We start from the raw sequence: 24,270 nt of genomic DNA, 5'->3' as shown, positions 1-24,270 counted from the left end.
AAATTCTTGCACTTGTTTGATCATGATTTACTATTATTGTTATTTGTATCGTGCCAGAGGTGTCGTGTATGTATGGAGTGTGGGGTCCGTGGTCTCGTGGTGCCGGGTTTGGCTCAGTGGTTTGACAACTATGCTGTGTGTGAGGCCTGCGAGTGTCAGCGCAGCTCGGTGTGTGGCGTCTGCAGCAAAGCTGCAAACCCATCTGTTGCTCTTCAGTGCTGCAGCTTATGCCACAGGTTAGATCAATGTGTGCACATTCAACTGTGAGTTTCAGCCATGTTTGGCATTATTGCTCATTGTAAAATATTCTGTTTTTATGATCTTATGCCATGATCTCAGGTGGGTGCATACTGAGTGTGCTTTACCAGGTGAGCTCCCAGAAGTCAAGACCATATGCCTGCTATGTAAGGAAGATCATCATCAGCAGGAGCATCTCACTGAGGCAAACACAGCAGAGACGCAAACCGCAGAGGCGGTTCACGAGACTGAAGGACAGATAGAGTTGGTGGAGATGACAATCCAAACAGACATGACGACAGAAGAGCAGATAGACGTATCTGAGGCGACACAAGGCGAGGGAAGCACATCAGAGATGGGTCTGGCAGAAGGGGCTGAAGAGGCGACACCCATGGACCTAGGTAAAGAAAAAAAGAAACGCCAATATAAGATTTGACAATATTTAGTTGTGGTGGAATCAGGGATGTCCCAACCCGATCTTCAGGATCGAGATCGGCTGGCGATCCACTGTATTTTGAAGATCAGATAATATCAGCTTATGCCACGAGATCGGTCCAATCCGTTTGCCATATAACGTTCGTAACTCTGGGCCACACTCTAACACAGTAGGTAATTCGCCTTAAAGCTGGGTGCCACTCGTTTCCCGATTCGATATGATTACACTTCAGAGGCCTGCGATGAGATTATAAAACGATTATCAGTGAATCTCGATGCATGATCAATAGTTTGTCCATTTTTTTAATGCATAATTTTTTCTGTATATAATTTCTTTTTACTCACCGTGTACTACTAAAACAAGCATATTTGTAATGATCCACAATTAAACATGAAACAGATTAATTTACTTCCATTATCTTTTAATAATTGTAAGGTTAATTGTCAGTTGTTGTTTTTTCCGTCAGCATCGATTATTGGCATTTATGAAGCGATTTAATAATTGTCAATGTCCACATCGCGATGCATCTATTATTTCTCCCATCTCTATGTGAGTGGAGGGGGGAAAAACAGAAGCACGTTTATTCTTGCACTCAGCTCGTATTAAGTCAATTGCTATTCTCAACACACACAACACACTTCCGGCCTTCAAAATAAGAGTGCCGTTTGTCACATTTGTTTAATATTGTAAACAAAATAAGGGTGTCATAAAAATACAGAAATAACGCAATTGGAATTACATCTGTGAATACATCTTCCTTAATCACAAGCACGGGCATTACAGTTTGTTGAAGATTTTGTAGCAATATGTGACATCCCATTAGAAAAGTCAGCCAAGCTACAATATATCCATTTCTGAATTACTGGACAAAATTGGGCCAATTATGTATTGCATCAATAAATGTAAGGGTTTTTGCATTTTATTCACAAACCCAAATAGCACACACACTATGCTGAATGAAAACGGAAAAAACTGAATTTGGGGAAAAAAATAAAACGTGTTTCATAGAGACCTAAAACAGTTTGTTAAAAACAAAAGCTATATATTCTAAATCACACCACAAATTGATCTATAACCATATCAAATGATTAGTCCTACCCTAAAAGTATTTTGCATGCCCATTTTTTCCAGTGTTATCCTTTTATTGGCTGGACTTTTATTGGATTAGGGACCTGACTCACAGAGGTTTGTTACAAAAGCCAAACAATATTGTTGGTCATGCTGTGTAATAAAAAAAGAAAATTCAACAAAACTTTGGTTGCATTATTTTTAATGCTTTGAAGAGCTATTTTCATAGCCATATTAAATTTAACAAATTCATGTTTGTAACAAAAGCTTACTGTTATTAAAAAAAAAAAAAAAAGGATCGGATTGGCAAGACTAAAAAACTGTGGATCGGGACATCCCTATGTGGAATACAAAAATAATATCTTGTATGTTTGAGCTGTGTATATGTAATGTAAGTAGTTGTCACTTCAGGTGCGGCGACTGCAGTTGTGGAGACAACAAACATAGGTGACAAAGCCTCGAAGGAGGAGCTGAAGATAGAAAAAGAATGCACTTCAGAGGGGCCTGCTGCTTTCTTTGAGTCTCCAGGTAAGAACAGAACCTCCTGACCTACATATTTGCACATGGACACAAAGCATGCCATACTAACGGCAGATTTGTAAGTGATTAAAGTAATAACATGCATTCCTTAATCCTAGATGGAGAGTGCTCAACAGAACAAGGTGCCTCTTGTCTACCTGCTGATGAAAGGAGAGCAGGAAAGGCAGTCAGCCAGGTTATCCAAGCTGACTCTCTGCAGGATTCCACTGCTGAGAGACTGTCTCCAAATCCTAAAGTAGAAGCCATGCAGGAGAGCCCTGAAAATATGGAGGTGGAGAAACGGAAGACTATTCTTTCTGTGGTTAAACCTATATCAGCAGAGTTGTTCAATTCTGCTTCTGAACCATTCAGTAAGACTGTGTCAAAGTTCTCACCTTCTCAAGCATCTGTGGCGAAACAAAAGCATGTACTGCTCTCTGATGAGCAAGACACACGTCCATGCCAGGAGCGCCAGTTGTCATTTCATCTTTCTTTATCACCTGTCACCCAAGAAGAGCGCTTTACTGCCAACATGGACGAGAGGCTACTACCTCACTCTGAAGAGGACGACGATGAAGATGACGATGAGCAAATGAAAGAAGGGCACGATTTGGAGATAAAGCAGGAACCACAGGAGCATGAGGTTAAGTCAGAGTCACTGCTGGATGAATTGTCCAATATGAGCCATGGAGATGAGAGTAGCAGTGGCTTCTTGGGCTCTCCTGGAGAACCGGATCATCAACTCTCTATGGACCTTGGGCTAATATCCACTGGCCGCTCTCATGCAGATAACATGCTCACTGAAACTGATGACTCTCTTCCCTTTGAACCCTTCCGAAGTGATGGAGAGAAGGTGAAACGCAGGGGATCCCCTGGCCGCTCACGGGTGAAACAGGTCAGAGCTCATTCTTAAAAATCTTTTGTTTGATATTGGTGATATTGTCGTATTATAATAATCGTAATCGTATTATTACGATATGTCCTGACTGCAATACTGTCTTGCAGGGGCGAAGCAATAGTTTCCCTGGGAAGCGTCGACCTCGAGGGGGTGGCGGAGGGAGAGGGCGTGGTGGGAGGTCACGCCTCAAAGCCATGGCCTCTTGCATCGATGCCTTCTTGGTAAGCCAAACTTTGCATACCATTCAGAGTGCATTATATGGCATAGCTAACAGGAATGTATTTCTTATATAACATTTTTTGTGTGTTCTTTGCCTGCAGTTAAGCATGACCACAGACTCTGGAATAAGTAAGGAGGAGGATGATGAAGAAGATGACACCATGCAGAACACAGTAGTTCTTTTCTCAAACACTGATAAATTTGTTCTGCTCCAGGTATAACCGTTTTTATTTCAATGCATTCATGTACATTTTGCCATATTTTGTTAAATTCAACATTTTCTTTCTCCTTTTGTCTTATGTATTTAGGATATGTGCGTTGTGTGTGGCAGTTTTGGAAAGGGTGCAGAGGGGCAGTTATTAGCTTGTGCGCAGTGTGCTCAGTGTTACCATCCTTACTGTGTGAACAGCAAAGTAAGTGCGACATTACTAGGGGTGTCCCGATCCTATATTGATATCAGGTCTATATCAGGCAGAAAAATCAAGTATCGGACTGAATCTAAAATCTCCGATACAAGTAATTGATTCCAGACTCCGCTGAAGCTTGTATGTCCAGCAGCGGCCTGGATAGAGCCCACATGATCATAACAGCGTGTGCTAACATGTGAACGGAGCAGGAGTGATGCTGGCCGTGTGTATTTTTCGTTAAGTCCGAAAAAGACGTTGCAGCTGAGTACAAAACGTGTTATGCACAAGTAGTGCGTGGTGGCACAGAATCGGGAAAGTTGAATACAACCAAACACATTACGCCTTTGAAGCGGTGTCACACGGGAAACTCCCACAGGACGACAAGAAGTCCAGAAACAGAAAAATAACAGAAAAGATGAGCGCCCCCTGACGGTGGTGAGTGAAGTTGGTTTTAAAGGCTTAATTCAGCATCTCGGACCTTGCTATATTATGCCTACCAGCCACTGCATTAGTATAGATAAAACGTTTATCGAGGTTACAGTAATTGGTTCCAGGCCTGACTGTTCAGGATATTTAGGCCACCTATTTTACAGATGACACATTTTTTTCATTTTACTCAAAATTCTCACTTTCTGTAAGACTGTATCAATTGGTTTCTACTATCACATTTCTCAACCGATTAAAGCCATTCCAATACCAAACTGTTTGAACACGTTGAGGACATTCAGGCTACCTGTTTTTCACATGACACACATTGTCGCTTTACACGAAATTCACAAGTCGTTTCTTAGTCCTGTAACTCCTCCTTAATTTTTCAAGCAATTCAAACCATTAAAACATCAGGAATAGTTATCTATTCAGATATTTCAAAACATTCTCTGATTTCCGAAAAATCTCACATTTTTCCTATTGCCATTTTTTTTCAAGCCTTCACCATTTGCACATTTCTCAGCCAATTCCAACCATTCCACCATGAAACCATTGCACACAATTAGAACTTTCAAACTGACCATATTTCACATTCCAAATTTTATTTTTTGCAAAATTTACACTTTTTGTAACACTACTTCTTCTTCTAAGATTTATTTAAACGTTTATATTTCTTAATTCATTCTAGCTATTCCAACATCAAACTGTTCAACACGTTCAGAACGTTTTCGACACTCGCACCTTTCCTGCTTGTTTTTGTTTTTCCATTTATCTCTTCATTCTTAAGCGTTCACACGTAGTGTCTTCAGATATTGCCATCATCTAGATAGTTAATTTTTGGAAAACCAAACGAAAACCACGAGGGAATGATAATCGAACCACGCTATTGCAAAGGACGACTGTACCCCAGATGCATAAAGGAGTAAATGGGTCATTTTTTTTCTCATACCTACTGTTGCTGATTATTGTTCTCTGTTTGAGTAATATCACTTGATCAAGCCTTTTCTAACATTCCACACTACAAAATAAGCAATAAAAGTATGAATGATTTGTGCTTATATCAGTATTGGCCTATATTCAAGGCTGCAATGTCTATCGGATTGGAAGTGAAAAAGTTGTATTGGGACACCCCTAAACATTACCCTTATTATCGTCATACAACTAAGTCATTTGTCGGTCTAAATGGACCTAACTTGACATTTTCTGCAGATCACCAAGACAATGCTCCGGAAGGGCTGGCGCTGTTTGGAATGTATTGTGTGTGAAGTATGTGGAAAGGCTTCGGACCCCTCCCGTCTGTTGCTGTGTGATGACTGTGATGTCAGCTATCACACCTACTGCTTGGACCCGCCCCTGCACACAGTACCCAAGGGTGGTTGGAAATGCAAATGGTAAAGAAGACAAAAACTATGAAGGCTTTGTTCAGCCTTGTACAGCATATTTGAATAGGGTCAAATGGAAATGAATTAGTTGGAATTTGCAATTTATGTAAAAAATTTATCAGACGTTGTATAGTAAATGCAGAGACCCAACCCTCATTTATGGCTTTCTGTAGCAAGAGAAAAAATGTTTATTATCCACTTATTTTGGCACATATATTCTTTTCATTTTATTTGTATATGGGTTGAATTCTTATACTGTCTTTTTCTACGTATTTACAGGTGTGTGTGCTGTGTACAGTGTGGCTCTAACTCTCCAGGTTTCCATTGTGAGTGGCAGAATAACTACACCCACTGTGGCCCCTGTGCCAGCCTTGTCGCTTGTCCGGTATGCCGAGAGAACTTCATGGAGGAAGAGCTGCTCCTGCAGTGTCAGCACTGTGATCGGTGGGTGCTGCTCATAAGAATGATATGCGTAAAAGTAATCGTCAAAATTCATAATTTATTAGGCGATATCTACTGGGGTCTCCCGAGATAAAAACAGAACAAGATTTGTCGTTCACAATAAAAATGTTTCATGGGTACAAGGCCTGAGACAATAAATAATTCATTAATTAATCACACAATAAATGAAAATGAACTTGATAATTTTGCCAGCTTCAATACATTGCCATGTGCATGTGTGTTTGTTTTCCTCGACTCTTGCTTTAAACAGGCAGGATGAGGGTTCACTCTTTGTCAGTCATACAGTCTCTTTATCCCGGTGGGTGGAGATGGGGCAGTCACCAATGATGTCTTGCGGGGGCATAGGAGAAAAAAAAAAACTGAAACGTAATGATGCAAACCTGATGAACCCGTTCCGGACACCCAAAAATGTTAACAAAGTACATGATTCTAAGGTTTTACATGAAAGAAAAAATGACAAATGCACATAAATTACGAATGAAAGTGATAATTTTTACCTTGACTGAAGACCGTGTTATTTCTTGAATTCTATAGTAAAATGGTGCCTTTGTTAACGTCATTAATCCGTTACAGAAGGTCCAACTCAAACCAGAATGGACAATAACCAAAGCAAATTTTCCCATAGAAAATTATGTAAATCCAGTTCATCCTTTTCAGACACCCAAAAATGTTAACACAAAACACATTTTATAGACCAGGGGTCACCAACGTGGTGCCCGCGGGCACCAGGTAGCCCCCCACGACCACATGATGTGCCCGCAAGCCTGCTTTTCATTCAGGTTTTCACTTAATAATGAAAGAACAGTAGAAAGAAATGCATTCTGAAATACAAAATGTGAGTTGTGGACACCAGCATTTTGTTAATGTTCTGGTAAAACAAGCATATTCGCTTTGTTTGGGTTTAAAATAAGCTCTGAAAATAAATGTTACAAAAATGAGTAGCTCTTGGCCATTTTCATTTTGTAAAAGTAGCTCTCACAAGGAAAAACGTTGGTGACCCCTATTATAGACAGTAATTATAGTTTTACCTGCAGAAAATTATGCAAAAATAATTACAAATGAATGGACAACTGAAAATTTAACATGTCTTTTACATACACAAAGCCATCAATTAACAAAATAAACACACAATTCTGTTGCAAACACAATTTGCAAAAATGTACAAAATATATCAAAATAAATGTCTACGTTCAACAACCGCTGCCGGGAGTGACGTTGCAAAAGTACCTCTCTCTAGCGCAGCGAAGCTGATCTAAACAAAAGCTGTTGCTCAGAAATGGCGCCCATGGCCCACAATGCATTGCGCCATTATGTGCAACTATCACGAGTTTCGTTTGCGGCGTGTGATCTAAGATGGCGGCGTAAACAAGCCGAACTGTATTTTGGATGCTAAACAAGCAGGTGAACACAAACCAAGGCACAATTTTAGCAAATGTTAACTGAAAAAATCGCTAACTGGCGCGGGTGATAACTGAGGAACCACCGTATTTCTCACCTTCTTTTATCAAAATACTTGCTGGCACCTGCAACTTTTTTGGCTCCATTGTGTGTATTTCCAGCCATGAGCAATAAGAACTGTGGAGACTTGTGGCGTAATCGTTAGTTAGCAAAGAAGGCAAAGCGTTTGTGTAAATGTTTTACATAAACTGAAATATACGTACGTTAACCGAGACGTACGCTAACTAATGTTCCGCTGTATTACCCATCATTAATTCATAAGTGTCTGATTTATGTCAGTTGCTATTAATGTCATGTAACACGATGTATGTTGTGCGTGGGTGTGTGTAAAGATGGGTCCATGCTGTCTGTGAGAGTTTATACACAGAGGATGAAGTGGAACAAGCTTCTGATGAAGGCTTCGCATGTACATCCTGCAGCCCGTATGTTCCGAAACCTGTTGGTGAGTCACAACCATACATACAGTAAATTAAAAATATAACTGTAAAAATATAAATTAAATTGCTGTATGAGCTCAAAACATGATTTCTTGATGCATTTTCTACCTCTTTCTTCATTGTAGTTGAGTCTGCCATTATGGCTTCAATAAAGATTAAAGAGCCAGGTTAGTGGAATTGGCTTATTCCTGTTATGCTTTATCGCTGATACATTCAGCAATAAATTTCCTTCGTTTACGATTTCAAATGGAACTTTACAGAGCCCCAGTTCTACCGGTTAGAGGGTGTCTGGCTGACAGAATCAGGAATGTCCCTGCTACGAACCATATCCATGTCTCCCCTGCTCAAGAGACGTCAGCGTCGCTCCCGTCTTGGCGCCTTGTGTTGTGAAGGAGTGCCTGATGGAATGGATGTGAGGGAGGAAGGAGAAGGGGAAGAGGGAAAAGGTTGACACATTTTCTGCTTTTCCACAGGCTTTTTAACAGCCATATTTGTGCTGTTGTGTTCTCATTCAATGTGCTCTTATTGATCTAGTCTGCGGGGAGTCTATGGATTGTGACACTAAGATGGAGAACTCTGGGAGCCCTGACAGAGAAGGTGGAGTTGATGGAGGCGCAGATGGCATGGCTGAATGCGAGGGTCTCAAAGGGGGGGCAGAGGATATGGAAGATGGTAAAAAAAGAAAACGTAAACCTTATAGGCCTGGTAAGCATTATTACCATTATTAAGCATTATTTAAAAATATTGGTTTGTCATACAACTATCAATTATTTGTGGATAATGTATCAACAAATTCCACTAGGAATTGGAGGCTTCATGGTGCGACAACGGAAGTGTCACACACGATTGAAGAAAGAATTTTTTGCCCAACTGGCTGGAGAAACTACTTTAGATGGACAGCCTATAGAGAGAACCATCGAAGAAGGCCAGTAGCAAGAATGCACTTGTCATTTCTCATACAACATTTCAGTGTGCTATATTGTTTCTTTTGCCATAGCAAATTAACTGCTCATATTATTAAACATGAGACACCATCATCTATAGTACTATTGTTGCAGAAACAAAATTAGTAAAAGTCATAGTGCTGAAACATGCAAGTACTGTAAAACAGAGAGGGTCTTCATTTGGGTTTCTAAAATCCATTTATGTTTTCAGTCTGACCTCCTCATCCAACTTTAATTTAACTTGTGAATATGTTTTGTGTTTTACATATAAATAGGACCTCATCCTGACACCGATAACATCATGGATCCTAAACCATTGGAGGGTGAAGAACAGGCCAAGAAGCGCCGGGGACGAAAAAAGAGCAAACTTGAGGACATGTTTCCAGCATATCTTCAGGTTTGTTCATCTCTCTAGGTCCCCTTATTTGAAATTAGGGATGGCCCAATACCACTATTTTCAAATCCGATATCAATACTGATACGGCAGCGTAGAATATCTACTGATACGAATACCAATCTTTTCTCCTTGTTGTCGTAGTACCGGTAGATTTTTCTGCATGTACTTATTGACATTTTTAAAAACACCTTGTTCAAACTGTCCAACAAATATTCTATAACCCTCACGGAAGACATTAAATTGCCCACAACATGACTCACCTTATGCAATACTGCTGCTGCTTTTTATTTAAACTTTAAATGTAGCTTTTAATACAGTTGTCCCTCGTTTATCGCAGTTAATTGGTTCCAGACAAGACCACGACAAGTGAATTTCTGCAAAGTAGGATTCAATATTAATAAATTGAATATTTTTGTCGTTAGAGCATAGAACACCTGTTTGACTTTCTAAATAAGATTTTTATCATGATTAGATCCCTGTAGACATGAAATAACACCCCTATAGTCACCTTTTACACTCCTCTTATTCTTTCTTTAGTACACATTGCTCAACTCTAATGCACAGGCTACGGGATCACTGCAGGACACAAGAGATGGCTGCCCTTTAAATATAGCATGTTACCGAGCTAACTAGTTAGCCTCCCAATGTATTTATTCTAAACTTAAGGGTTTCAAAAGGAGTGGGGAAGAAGGACAAGTAAGAAGCCAAAAGCTTACCACTTCCACACAGAATGGGAGGAAAACTTATTTTCACTATGTGATGTTAGACATGCCATGGCTGACTCCATGCAGTGTGAAGGTAATCTAATCTAATGTCATACGTCAGCAATACATTACTGACACCTAGTGGCCAGAATACTACATACTGTATAACTTTTCTGTCTATCTTTTGACTAATAGTCCATAGTCAACCACAAAACAGCAATCATTTATTAATGAATTCCATCCGTCCATTTTCTATGTCGCGGGGGTATGCTGGACTTCGGGCGTGAGGCGGTCTACACCCTGAACTGGTCGCCAGCCAATCGCAGGGCACATGTAGACAAACAATCATTCACACTCTCATTCATACCTATGGACAATTCGCTATGGAGTTGCCAATTAACCTAAAATGCATGTTTTTGGAATGTTGGAGGAACCCGGAGTACCTGGAGAAAACCCACGCGCACACACGCGGAGAGCATGCAAACTCCACTCAGAGATGCCCAAGCTGAAATTCGAACCCAGGTCTTCCCGATCTCCTGACTGTGTGGGCAACAGGCTAACCACTCATCCACCATGCGGCCTCTTATTAATTAATACATTTATTTATTAATTTATTTGCGAAAAAATGCGATAGTCAGGGAGTGATGTTGAAACAGCGATGTAGCGAGGAATCACTCTTTTAAAGCACATATGCTAACAGGCGGAGGTGGTGTTACAGTTTTTGTTTGAAAAAGGTGTAGTTTGGAGCCGAAGAGGGACCGCACTGTTTGTCACAATTCAAAGTTGAGCTTGAATGACCCAAATAAGAGGATTGGCGTGCATGCCTTTCACTCACCGCTAACTGGTAGTCATGTGAATCTTCATAGCGTGTGCACATATGACCAACAATTAGGAGTCATTATGTAGTTATGTTAAGCTATACATCGCTATTTTAACTAACAACAAACATGGCTGATGTGCGTCTTTTGTGAGGCGTGGTTTTCATTGCTGTAGCAGGAAGTGTGCAGATATATGATTTTCAAGGGTTAGCGTCCTCATGCATTACTTCACCAAGGCACCTTTAAGGCATATCTTTTTAATTTTTCAATTTGTGTGTGGTGGTGAGGGGTTACTCATAAAATGTATTCAAAGTTAGCAGGTCTGCTACAGTGGTACAATGCGTTGCAGTATCTGTGTCTTTGTTTGCTGCATGTCACACGACTTCAAATTGAGCGTGTACGTGATACGTTGGGCATTCGGATTTAAGTTACACATTTTTTTCCCCGTTATCCGATCCAGTAAATTTGGCCATTATTGGACTGATACTGAGTAACAGACCGATAGTGAGTATCGGATTGGACCATCCCGATTTAAAATGATATGGGAGAAAAGACTAGTCTGTTCAAATAAACAATAACTTATCTCTGATGCAGGAAGCTTTCTTTGGAAAGACACTTATAGATTTGAGTAAGAAGGCTGTAATGACACTCCCCGGACAGAGGCAAGCCGCATGCCTTCTTCGACCCTCATTGCCAGCACCATCAGGGGTCAGAATTACTTCTCCAGAGAGTAAGCACGACTTGAACTTGACACATAACTCTACAAACAAGATTTTTGACTGTGTTGACAAGATTTACAAAGCTTATCCATAACATCTGTACTTCCTTTTCTCTCGCTCCTTCTAGCTGAGGCCAAGGATCGTACGATGGATCATCTCAAGCAAGAGGGGGGTCAGGCCCCCCATGCTCAGGGAGACTGTACAGGTTTGTAACTGGACTCTGTAACTAATATATTGCTTTTGGTTGAAGGTAATGATTAGTTTGTAATTATTTAGATATTTTTTCAGCAGTTTTTGCACCATCCTCATCACTGAAGGACCTAGGGTCAACTGATCCTCATGACTCTGATGCAGAAAAAAGTGAAGGTAACCTATGCAGACCTATTGTGGACAAAAAATAAGTCAAATGAGGTGTTAACATGTTTCACATTTTATCTTTGCTTGTCAGGTCTTCCACAAGGGGTAGAGAATCAAGATTCTGAGCAGTTCTTCAGGAAGGTTCTGGGAGTGTCAGAAGGCTCCACCTTGGAGGGTATGAAGCCCATCTCTGAGGGTAATAAGGGAGAACTCAATTGTAGCACTCTGCCACAAAGAGCTCTCCTCCCAGGTGTGTAGAATGGGATATCTAAGGTTGATCTTGTTGTCATCTTATTAATGACGTACCATTTATTAGGTGAAGTTTCTGTGGGGTTTTAAACATATAAATCTCTTGCAGGGTCTCTGCCCTCAGCTGGGGTTATGGATGCTTTCCCTGGCCTTTCACAGCCACCATTCTTTGACATGAGGTAGGAAGTACAACCCTTGGCAAAAATTATGGAATCACCAGTCTCGGAGGATGTTCATTCAGTTGTTTAAATTTGTAGAAAAAAAGCTCATCACAGACATGACACAAAACTAAAGTCATTTCAAATAGCAACTTTCCGGCTTTAAGAAACACTAAAACAAATCAAGAAAAAAAGATGTGGTAGTCAGTAACAGTTACTTTTTTAGACCAATCAGAGGGAAAAAATTACGGAATCACTCAATTCTGAGGAAAAAATTATGGAATCACCCTGTAAATTTCCATTCCCAAAACTAACACGTGCATCAGATTAGATCTGCTCGTTAGTCTGCAGTTAAACAGGAGTGATCACACCTTGGAGAGCTGTTGCACCAAGTAGACTGACATGAATCATGGCTCCAACACAAGAGATGTCACTTGAAAGAAAGGAGAGGATTATCAAACTTCTTAAAGAAGGTAAATCATCACGCAATGTTGCAAAAGATGTTGGTTGTTCAGTGTCTAAAATCTGGACCAAGTACAAACAACATGGGAAGGTTGTTAAAGGCAAGCATACTGGTAGATCAAGGAAGACATCAAAGCGTCAAGACAGAAAACTTAAAGCAATATGTCTTGAAAACAGAAAATGCACAGCAAAACAAATGAGAAACAAATGGGAGGAAACTGGAGTCAACGTCTGTGACCGAACTGTAAGAAACCGCCTAAAGGAAATGGGATTTACATACAGGAAAGCTAAACGAAAGCCATCATTAATACCTAAACAGAAAAAAACAAGGTTACAATGGGCTAGGGAAAATCAATCGTGGACTGTGGATGACTGGGTGAAAGTCATATTCAGTGATGAATCGCAAATCTGCATTGGGCAAGGTGATGATGCTGGAACTTTTGTTTGGTGCCGTTCCAATGAGATTTATGAAGACGACTGCCTGAAGAAAACATGCAAATTTCCACAGTCATTGATGATATGGGGCTGCATCTCAGGTAAAGGCACTGGGGAGATGGCTGTCATTACATCTTCAATAAATGCACAAGTTTACGTTGACATTTTGGACACTTTTCTTATCCCATCAATTGAAAGGGCGTTTGGGGATGATAATGCATCTTGCCATAGAGCAAAAACTGTGAAAACATTCCTTGAAGAAAGACACATAAGGTCAATGTCATGGCCTGCAAATAGTCCGGATCTCAATCCAATTGAAAATCTGTGGTGGAAGTTGAAGAAAATGGTCCATGACAAGGCTCCAACCTGCAAAGCTGATCTGGCAAAAGCAATCAGAGAAAGTTGGAGCCAGATTGATGAAGAGTACTGTTTGTCACTCATTAAGTCCATGCCTCTGAGACTGCAAGCTGTTATAAAAGCCAGAGGTGGTGCAACAAAGTACTAGTGGTGTGTTTGAAGTATTCTTTTGTTGTTGTTTTTTTCATGATTCCATAATTTTTTCCTCAGAATTGAGTGATTCCATAATTTTTTCCCTCTGATTGGTCTAAAAAAGTAACTGTTACTGACTACCACATCTTTTTTTCTTGATTTCTTTTCGTGTTTCTTAAAGCCAGAAAGTTGCCATTTGAAATGACTTTAGTTTTGTGTCATGTCTGTGATCTGCTTTTTTTCTACAAAATTAAACAACTGAATGAACATCCTGCGAGACTGGTGATTCCATAATTTTTGCCAGGGTTGTAATACATTTCTTTTTTAGCATTGAATTTATTAGTAGCTCAGTTCTGATGTAATTTTACTATAGAACACAATGGCAATATAAATGTATTTATTTTTATTGTGAGCAGGGATTTCTGCTGTAATTGGAGCATGTAAGCCTTTATACTGTATCATTTTCAGGGACAAAGGAGGGCTGTTTAGTCCAAATGGTGGTGAGGAGAGCCCGTGGGCAACTCCTTCTACCCCAGTGACTCCTTCCTCCCCACCAACCCCCACTGAGGCAGAAGGTGATGGACTGTCTTACAATCAACGCAGTCTCCAGCGATGGGAGAAAGACGAGGAGCTGGGAGAGTTATCGACCATTTCTCCGGTGCTTTATGCAAACACCAACTTTCCCACTCTAAAACAGGACTACCCAGGTGAGTACGAAAGGCTACTATCATTTGATATCTCTTGGAGATAAAGTATATCTATCTATCTAATTAGCCATGTATTTTAATGTAGTTTGATTCTCGCTATGTTTTATATTACCCCACGTCCAGACTGGGCAAGTCGCTGTAAGCAAATCATGAAGATCTGGAGAAAAGTGTCAGCAGCTGACAAGGTTCCTTATCTGGTATGTTCTTTGATTTTATCACCAAAATATTTGGAACTCAACTCAAATGTGAACTGTGGCATCAAGAGTATTGTTTCAGCCATCAAGAAAAACTATAAGTGATTGTAACAGACAAAATTAAAATAATATTTTCTATAAAAATAATTGAATTAATGTAATTTCCCTCAAAAGCAAAAGGCCAAAGATAACAGAGCAGCTCAGAGGATCAATAAGGCGCAAAAAGTGAGTTTACTTTTTATATTATAATTTTAAAATAAAGTTGCAAAAGATTATAAACCATTTTTGTTCTGACTTTTCTTGTTTTCTCTTCTCATAGCAGGCAGAGAGTCAGGTGTGCAGGCCAGTTAAGACAGAGCCAGTGCGTATTAAAGGGGAAAGACCTAGTTTACACCTCCAGATTCCACCACCTTCAGGATCTACGTCCATCTCATCTCAGCCAAGCTCAGCAGAGAGCCCATATCCCTTCCCCCCAGATTCAGGGTCTTCCTCTGTCTTTTTCTCAGATGGTATTGTAAAGACCCCCGGATCAGCTGAAATCCATACAGATCCTTTTGTCAAGCTCCCCCCCCAGTCACCTCGTTCTCACTCTCACCCACCAACTCCTTTAACCTATACTGGGGCTAGCCCCATACAGGCCTCCTCCTCAGGTTATTCTGCTTCCGGCCCACAGGGTCCTCCTCAGGGACGGCCAGCTAGTCTTGGCCCCTTTGACATGCAACTAGGGACTTCGGGAACCTCCAGACGGGCTCAGCAGGTTGACCCCTACTTCAGATCACAGTTACAGCAGCAACAAAGTCATTTATCGCAATCTGAGCAAGGCTCTCAAGAGTCCCATACACCTTTACAAAGTCCTCATTCAAGAAGTGCTGGAATTGGTGGAGAGTCAACCATTTTCTCACCACCTCATAACACACACTACGGGGACACTCAAAGAACTCAACAAGGCATGGGGCAGACTGAATACAGCTCATCCCCATTATCGTCTGCAGTGGCCTCTTCGCCTGCAGGCACAGGCCAGTACAGGGCTGATATGAGCGCACCTTCGCCTCGCTCCACTACTGTTGGAAGGCCTGAGCTTGCCACTGGCTCTCCTGCTGGGATGCTGGATTCTGGTGATGGATTTTTTAAGGCACCCATGACGCCACGAATGCACCAAGGAGAAGGTGGTGCACTTCATCACGGAGCCTCCCCAAGCCATCCTTCAGAGGGTTACAGGCAGTCTCCGTCTCACTCTCTATCTGATGCCCACGCTCAATCTCCAGTAACTTCCAAGTTGCAGTCAGGTGATAGTTGTCCTCTCGGACCCCAGAAAAACCCTGTAACTCAACAGGAATTGTGCCCGAGAATTCCCTCCAGCCCACAATCCCAGGGCAGTTGTCAGTCTCCCCACACTCCAGGTGGATTCTCCAATGATGCGTATTCTGCCCAGTCTCCTCTGACCCCACGTTTCCAGTCCCCAGATCACTGTTCTCAGCCACCTTCAAGGCCACAATCTAGAGACCCTTTCACAACTATCCACAAACCACCTCGGCCAACATCTGTTGCACCAGATGGAACTACAAATGTCAAAAGCTCACCTAACCCAAATCAGCCGCCTCCTTCACATTCCAACAGTAGCTCCTTAGGGGATCTTGTTACTTGCAAACCCTCAGCACCATTCAGCCCTAGCACCGGAACCATTCAGATACCCCAACAGCAGGGACACAATACACCAGGTCAGCCACAGCAAACCCAGCCACAAACACAGCAGACTCCTGGTGCGGACAACTACAGCTCGAGACATATACCTCCTTCTGGATCTCAGGACCTGGCAGCTGTTCGCCCTCAAGATGCACCTCATCAGACATCCTTGCCAGGTACTCAAGAAATGCCTGATGTGTCAGCAGTTCAAGATCCAGCACTAGTGGGCCTTAGTCCCTCTGAACTGGAGAAGCACAGACAGGTATTAAGTATTTCCCATGAAATTATATTTTTATGTAGGGATGCTCCAATCGATCTGCCACCGATCAGTAGCGCTCGATTTCCGTGCCAAATCACTTGATCGGCATATACCGATAAATGCCTTTAAACGCCGATCACAAAAGCCTTCTTGTCACAATCACCGCAAGCAGTGTCGTGTATTGGGTAGCTTCCTCCTCCCACTTTCCTTCACACTGCGCAGACATGCCAAAACAAAAACAATCATGTCTGCCATGAGGAACTTACCTGCTAACACATGCCACGAAATCATGCGGGGCTAACACATTAAAAAGCTTTAATTTAATACGGTATTTAAAGAACAAACACTTGACGGAGTATGGTGAGTGTTCAAGACTGACTGTGTGATCATCAGTCAAACGGCAGCTAAGGCAGCCAAAACAGTGGCCAACACTCCCCCGTAGGTGCGTGACAGTCAGAATACTAAGCAAGTAACCCGAAAAATAATTGAATTAATCAGGCGAGATGACCAGCCTTAGAAGACACTGGGTTCACCAACTGCTCTCTCACATGGAGCCCACCTCCATGCTGGATGTCCTGCTAGGGCTCCAGCAATATACTCTCACATTCAAACATTCCAAAAAGAAGGCTCATCCTCTGTAAGTGTTACGAGTGATATATGTTCTCTTGAAGATGTAAATCAGATATGTTTTTGTCTAAATTAAGGTCCTTTTTTTCCATATGAAGGGGTGCACCCAGGAATTCTGGGCCACACGGGAAAAAAATCATCCTAAAGGGGGGGGACTTATAAATTAATTACTAATTGTATTAGTAATTACCAATTTTTTTGTACCTTGGAATTGTCCTGATTTTTTCCCCCCCCCCATTATACGCCACCTCTTGCTAATAGCACTCATCATAAGTAAATAGAAAAATGTATAATTAATCCATATGTGATTAGTATTGGCCGATTTCACAAATGGATGATCGCTATCTGAACGGGCAGCATAAAACCCTGATCGGAGCATCCCTATATTTATGTACATTGAATTGTTTTTTTTTAATTCATACAACTTTTGTTGTTTAGCGTCAGAGATTAAGGGAATTTCTGATCAGACAACAAATGCAGCGGAACACCATCAGACAAGAAAAAGAGGCAGCTGCAGCAGCTGCTGGCAATGTATCCCCTGCATGGCCAGGAGGAGAGATGGGTACATTTCAACAAGACAAAACCCACAGAGCACCACCACCCTATCCACAGGTACACATAATTTGTAATATATTGCAGCAGGTGTGGACGCATTTTGAAAACACTATGATATGCTAAATACATTAAGTGTTTTACACATTAAGTCATACATGATCTGATTTGATGCATGATGCAAAACATTATCATTTTCTGCTTTGGTCCAGATCAGCGATAATAGGTCTTGTTTGAATAAAATGTCTTCTGTCTAAATAATTTGAAGGGAATGAACTGTTATAGTATAGTATAGTCCCTGCCAACTGACTTTTGCATTATTTCTCCATGAAGTACTTTATGTAGCATATTTAATAAAATGTAGCACTTTAATGTGCCATGTAAATGTAATTAATTTAAAGCAGTCTTTGAGAGTGACAAAAACCACATTCATATAAAGAAATACTGTATTTCATTTTGTGCACTTTCATTAGGATCGTGTTGCTCTTCCAACTGTGGGAACTCAGGCCTCAATGGGGAAGATGCCCATTAATGCTAGCGGAATGGGGGACAAACTAATTCGGCCACCAGCTACAGGAACCTCTGCCGTCATGGATCCTAGTACACCCAGGTATGCACGCAAGCTATTATCTCAACAATTCTAATTGGTAAAAAACTATATATGTTGATTACTTTTTCAGTGGCAGTTGATGTGTTTATTTTAATGATTCTTCTTGTAAGAAAAAACAAATAATTATACCTCGTAACTGGACTTTGGTTTGCATCTGTTCCCCAGGCCACAAGGGCCTCCCAAGCCGCAGGGCGTGTTTCCCCATCCACCTTTCCCTCCTCAGTGGCAGGGTCAAGCTGCAGGGCCAAGGAGATTTCCCCACCCTGGCATGGAGGCTATTGCCATAAAGCACAGTGTCAACTCTGCTGTGAATGTCCAGGGTATAGAAGGCATTGGTAACCCTCACACCATGATGCCATCACATGGAGGGGAAAATGTCCAACCAATAGGCCAAGTACCCCCACCACAGTTCATTGAATTAAGACACAACTCGCAGAGGCCACCACTTAGACCTCAGTTTATGCCTCGTGGACCCCAGTCCAGACAGCGCCTTTTTGTCCCACAAGCGATACCAGTACCCTATGTTCAGCAGCATCCAATAGTGTCAGCTGGTGGTATTCAATCAGATGGGGGCATAGACACACAGTCGGGGTTACAGCAGAGTGAACTGTCAGCTTTATTACCTCAACAGCCTACGGTCACAGGAACACAGCAGCCTCAGGCAGGAGGTTCAACTTCCAACATTTCTGCTTCCGGGCATCATCAGCTTTCACAATCAAGCCTAGTCCCAGAGCCCCAAACTGCTATGGTAGAAAACACGGAGGAACTACCAGAGCCTGACCTTGAAGTCCTTGGGGATGCCCCTGGGGATGGAGGTGTGGAAGATGAGGAGGATTTAGGTCTCGACTTGGATCCAGACAAAGGAGATGATGAACTGGGAAACCTGGACAACCTGGAAACCAACGACCCGCATCTAGATGACTTGCTTAATAGTGATGAATTTGACCTGCTGGCTTACACTGACCCTGAACTAGACCAAGGAGACCCCAAGGATGGTTTTTCAGACCAGCTACGCTTGGTTGAAGCCGAAAGTGAAACCCCTTCATCCTCCTCTGGCTCTGCACTTGTCAAAGTAGAACAGAAATCCAAGGTGGAATCTGAGCACAAGACTCTCTCAACACAAGCTTCTCCAAGCAGGTCTGCTACCCAACTGCAACCCTCCTCTGACACTGTTGGTAACGCCAAGGTAAAAGTAGAAAGAGGTCTCACTCCTCAGCTCCAGTCAGGACAGACTGCTGTAAAAGATGAAATGGTAGAGGCTGTATCTCTGCTTCTTGGGGGAACCACGTCTTCCACTGTGCCATCACAGCAAGAAAACCAGCCAACTTCCCTCAGTTCTGTTCGATTAGGGGGGCTTTCATACTCGCTGCAAGGCCAAGATGATCCTTTGCCTTTTCCAACAGCTGCTACTCATGCAGATATTGGTGATGATCCACTTGGGTTGCCCGATGTTGGAGGACAGCACACTGCTGCTGTTGATTTGGCGAAGGTAGAGAGCTCATTGGATGGTGAGCTGCCTCTCCTAATACAAGATCTGCTTGAACATGAGAAGAAGGAGCAGCAGAAGCAGCAACAGCTTAACTCCCTTCACCAGGGAGGCATGCCACCACATTTTCCTTGCGTTCCAAATCAACAGTCAAACCAACATGTTCCTGGACAATTAATGCTGCCACAACACCACCGTCCACCACCCCAAGCAATGATGGCCCAGTCAGGGATGGTATCCCGTGCTCAACACATGCTGCAACAACAAAGGATTTTGGAACCAGGAATGGTGCCACCACCTCACATGACCATAGCCCAACAGCAAGCCGTGGTGAGAATGGGGCAGCCAGGAATGCATGCAGGTCTCAGTCATCCACAGCAGCAACCTGTGGTGAAACAGTCACCTCTGTCCAACAATTTCTTCCCAGACAAAGGTAGCTATGGCTTTCATCTGTAATTAATCTATAATACTGTTCTTTTCACAACATATTAACAGATTTGATGTTATTTTTTCAGATTTAGACAAATTTGCCACTGATGACATAATGGATCCTATTGCCAAGGCAAAGATGGTGGCACTTAAGGGTATCAAGAGAGTTTTGGCCCAGGACCCCATGGTTGTGCCCTCTGGTATCAACAGGTATTTTTAGTTGATCTGCAGAAGACTTTGTATCCATTTGTTAGATATTTTGCTTCTGTTTGTATTCTGTTGTTTTTATATAGGTAAAAAAAAAAGCTAAACTAAAAATTGATTCCGACCACCCAGTCAAGCTTGGTGTAATGTGCGCAACTGGTTGATACTCTATTGGTATTGTTGTGAAGTTGAAGTTTACATATGTGAATTAAACATCTTTCTTACCTTTCAGGCAACAGGTTTCTCTGCTTGCTCAGAGGCTGTCATCTGCTCCAGGCACAGACCCAGGCCAAATTTCATCTGGTCCTCCAAAAGTAAGCGCTGAGGATACATAGTTTATTCAGTGTCATATTACACGAATAATTAAATTGATTTTTGTGTTAAGGAGGGAGAAACCAGTGATCCCACCCTGTCAAGACCTAACCCACCACAGTCTGTGCAAGGAATCATCAGTACGTCGAACAATAACAGAAACACACTAGTTAATTTTGTAAAAACCAAAAATGAAATTCAGTTGTCATGCACCTCCCATATAGATGACTAAGGTAGTTGTCCTGTTGCAGATGATTCAGAACAGCACCAGTATGAAGAATGGCTTCTTCACACTCAGCAGTTACTCCAAATGCAGTTAAAATTTCTGGAAGAACAAATTGGAGTTCATCGGAAATCACGGAAGGCACTGTGTGCAAAACAGCGCACAGCAAAGAAAGCTGGCAGAGAGTTTGCTGAGGCAGATGCCGAGAAACTCAAGTTGGTTACGGAGGAACAGAGCAAAATTCAGAAACAGCTTGACCAGGTACATTGATTTATTTATTTTATTATGTTTTTTTTTTTTTTTAACCCATTCATCAGTTTATTATACTCCCTAAAAATGTTATGGTTGCGAGATTTTGCTTTCCGACACAGTAAAAACACCTTTTGAAATCTATGTATATCTGTTTTGGTATAGGTACGCAAACAGCAGAAAGAGCACACCAATCTCATTGCTGAGTATAGAAGCAAGCAGCAGCAAAATTCAGGCCTTCTAGCTCCTGGACATTCAGCACAGGCCCCCCCACCTCACATGTTTCCCAAGTTACCTGGCCAGATGATGTTGGGCCAACAAGGAACTCCAGTCATGGGTCAGCACCCTGGTATGGTTTCACAAGGTGGAATGCCTGTTAGGATGCCCCAAGGTCAGCCTTTCATTGGAAGAGCCCAACACCAACTTCCAGGTACAAGGGCCCAATGTCCCCCTGGTGCTTCAGCAGGATTCTTCCCACAGGGGCCACCTGTCATACAGGCTGCTGACCCCAGGCTTCTCCAAGAAAGACAGCTCCAACATAGGATGCAAATGGCAAAACTCCAGCAGCAACAGCAAACAATGATGGGCCAGCAGCAGTTGTCACACGCAAATCAACAGTCTGCCTTAATAACTCAGCCACAGTCTAGTTTGATAGGAAACCCACTGATGTCCCAACAACAAGCAAATCTTCAACAAGGGATACTAGCCAATCAGATTAATCAGCAGAGCATAGCTCAAGGCCCGCAAGTAATGGGTTCAGGTCAGTCTGTGGCTCTACAACCACAGAACTTTATTGCAGGCCAGCCCAATAACCAGGCTCAAGTCATGACAACGGCTCAACCAGGAATAATCGGGAATCAGCCAGTTGCACAACCACAACAACGCAGGCCTCAAATGATGGGTCAGCAGGGAATGGCTGGAGCTCCAGGTCATCCTGTCAGGGGTCCTCAGGCCCCTCTGACTCAACAACAACAACAACAGAACATTCTTGCCCAACACATGCTTGCTTCTCAGCAGCAACAACAGCAACAGAATTTTGCTCAACTTCAGCAGCAGCAGCCAATTGCACACCAAAGGCAAGCAACTCAAGTAATGACTCAATCCAATCAAGAGCAAGGAAGGCTTTCCCAACCCTCTACACCACAGATGGGTTCATCCCCTTCCACAGGCAACAACACTCCTCAGCCACTGGGAGCTACAGATGGTCAAACTGTAGCAACAAAAGATGGTGACATTCTTAGCCCTGATACCAGAACTCCACCACAGCATAGTGGGCCCTCAACTCCTAATCATATGCAGCAGGTAGGCTCTGCAAATGATCAGCAAAATGATATGGGGCGACAGCCACTTCAGCAGCAGCATCAAGACCAGAGTTATATGATGCAGCAACAACCATCACTTCCTGAACAACAAATGGGTTTGGTTGGAAACCAACGAACTGGTGTCGTTAAGCAACAACCGCAACATCTACCAACTGTTGTACAGAGGCAAGATTCAGGTAGTACGGTTAAAGAAGAAGGAAAGCCTGTCGCTGATTTCTTAGCACAGCAACAACAGCACCATGCTGTTCAGAATGTCATGCAACAGTCCCAAGATCCCAGTATCCAGCAACAGATGATGGGACAGAACCATTCTGGCCAGCTACAGTCTGTAATTAATCCTCAACAGCAAGCTCTCATTGCACAGCAGCAAAAACAGCAGGCCATGATGGGAATGATTAGAGTTCAGCAACAAGGTATGATTGCACAAAGGTCTGGGGTTCCAAATGCACCTATACGCACCCCTATCAACATTCAGGCTATCATTGCTCAAAATCCACAACTACGCAATCTTCCCCCAAATCAGCAGATACAACACATCCAAGCCATGATTGCCCAGAGGCAGCTACACCAGGGTCAAATGCTGCGGACGTCAGTGGGTCAAGGTCAACAGAGTGAGTTGAGGCCTCACATGCTACCGGGACAGATGCCACAGGCTGGAAAACAAATGCTGAGAATGGAAGGGCAACAGATGCTGTATGGACCTATGGGGAAGCCTGGAACTATGTGCATTCAACAACCGAGCGGTGCTCCTCAGTTTCAGCAGGGGATGATGGTCCCAGGGCAACCACAGCCGCAAACAGGAAAGACTATGCAGAATCAAGTTATGAGAGGCCAGTTACAGATGCCACAATCTCCCATGGACCAGAGCCGTTTAATAAGGCCCACATCTCCACGTCAGTCACTCCCCACGCACCCCAGTGATCTCAGACACCCACTGAATCAAGCAGTAGGGATGCGTCTGCCCACTCCTAACCAACACCAACAGCAGACACTAATGGCAGCTGCAGGCCGCATACAGGGATCCCCTTACAATGCATATTCTCCAAGAGGACCTTTTGGCATGAGCCCCACCCACCCTGCCTCCCCACTCTCATCTCATGTCCCTTCACCTTCTGTAGTTGACAACAGAGCTGGAAGAGGAAGTCCATACAGTCATACCAAGGTGTCTCCACTGAGGTCACCAGGAACCAAGACTCCACTTGAATGTCCAGGACTAAAAATAGAATCACAGACATCGGCCAGTGAAACATGTCCTACTCCAACTCCACTTATTCCAAATGGTCCACAGACAGGAGTGAGTGTCCAGCAACAGTTACAAGTTGCAGACAGCCGTATTCCTTACACACAGCATGGCTCTACAGAAGGGGGTCTATGCAAGATGACACTACATAACATTAAACAGGAGCCAAGGGAAGTTCAGTGTGATGATGCAGAAGAAGCACATTCTGGTAGTATAAAGCGAGAAGCAACAAGTGACATGGTTACTTCAGGAAGCAATGCTGCATTTATTAATGCAGATGACCTCGCCGCAGAACCTGAGGCGCAAGGTACTAGATCTGAAACTGGACAGCAATTACTACAGAAACTCTTAAGAACCAAGAACCTGCAGCTTGCTGCCCAGAGGCCCTCTGAAGGTATCCATAATGAGATCAATGGCCACATTAACAGCAAACTGGCAATGCTGGAACAAAAACTTCAAGGGACTCCACGAAATATGGAGGTAGGTTTT

The 24,270-nt window shown here is 42.6% G+C and overlaps 1 protein-coding gene across 3 annotated transcripts in view; it reads left to right on the top strand.

The window, feature by feature from the left end:
- Positions 1-24,270, top strand: part of kmt2d (lysine (K)-specific methyltransferase 2D) — a 45,077-nt gene that overhangs the window by 7,810 nt on the left and 12,997 nt on the right. The window contains exons 9-40 of one of the 3 annotated variants that reach the window (XM_054776552.1): positions 58-236; positions 340-638; positions 2,153-2,269; positions 2,380-3,155; positions 3,266-3,379; positions 3,479-3,592; positions 3,686-3,790; positions 5,423-5,604; positions 5,875-6,039; positions 7,848-7,957; positions 8,078-8,119; positions 8,213-8,398; positions 8,487-8,657; positions 8,755-8,877; positions 9,172-9,293; positions 11,410-11,545; positions 11,662-11,739; positions 11,826-11,900; positions 11,983-12,141; positions 12,250-12,319; positions 14,153-14,391; positions 14,515-14,588; positions 14,760-14,810; positions 14,905-16,530; positions 17,593-17,766; positions 18,180-18,316; positions 18,482-20,235; positions 20,318-20,441; positions 20,668-20,749; positions 20,821-20,887; positions 20,999-21,231; positions 21,385-24,261. In XM_054776552.1, coding sequence (XP_054632527.1) covers positions 58-236; positions 340-638; positions 2,153-2,269; positions 2,380-3,155; positions 3,266-3,379; positions 3,479-3,592; positions 3,686-3,790; positions 5,423-5,604; positions 5,875-6,039; positions 7,848-7,957; positions 8,078-8,119; positions 8,213-8,398; positions 8,487-8,657; positions 8,755-8,877; positions 9,172-9,293; positions 11,410-11,545; positions 11,662-11,739; positions 11,826-11,900; positions 11,983-12,141; positions 12,250-12,319; positions 14,153-14,391; positions 14,515-14,588; positions 14,760-14,810; positions 14,905-16,530; positions 17,593-17,766; positions 18,180-18,316; positions 18,482-20,235; positions 20,318-20,441; positions 20,668-20,749; positions 20,821-20,887; positions 20,999-21,231; positions 21,385-24,261 — 10,761 coding nt within the window. Of the gene's footprint in view, positions 1-57; positions 237-339; positions 639-2,152; positions 2,270-2,379; positions 3,156-3,265; positions 3,380-3,478; positions 3,593-3,685; positions 3,791-5,422; positions 5,605-5,874; positions 6,040-7,847; positions 7,958-8,077; positions 8,120-8,212; positions 8,399-8,486; positions 8,658-8,754; positions 8,878-9,171; positions 9,294-11,409; positions 11,546-11,661; positions 11,740-11,810; positions 11,901-11,982; positions 12,142-12,249; positions 12,320-14,152; positions 14,392-14,514; positions 14,589-14,759; positions 14,811-14,904; positions 16,531-17,592; positions 17,767-18,179; positions 18,317-18,481; positions 20,236-20,317; positions 20,442-20,667; positions 20,750-20,820; positions 20,888-20,998; positions 21,232-21,384; positions 24,262-24,270 lie in introns of all 3 variants that reach the window. The other 2 variants (XM_054776561.1, XM_054776542.1) reach the window with 2 other exon arrangements.

The sequence above is a fragment of the Dunckerocampus dactyliophorus genome, chromosome 1 (assembly GCF_027744805.1).
Source record: "Dunckerocampus dactyliophorus isolate RoL2022-P2 chromosome 1, RoL_Ddac_1.1, whole genome shotgun sequence".
NCBI lineage: Eukaryota > Metazoa > Chordata > Actinopteri > Syngnathiformes > Syngnathidae > Dunckerocampus > Dunckerocampus dactyliophorus.
Note: the sequence above shows the minus strand (reverse complement) of the source record. Positions and strands in the feature narration are given on the sequence as shown.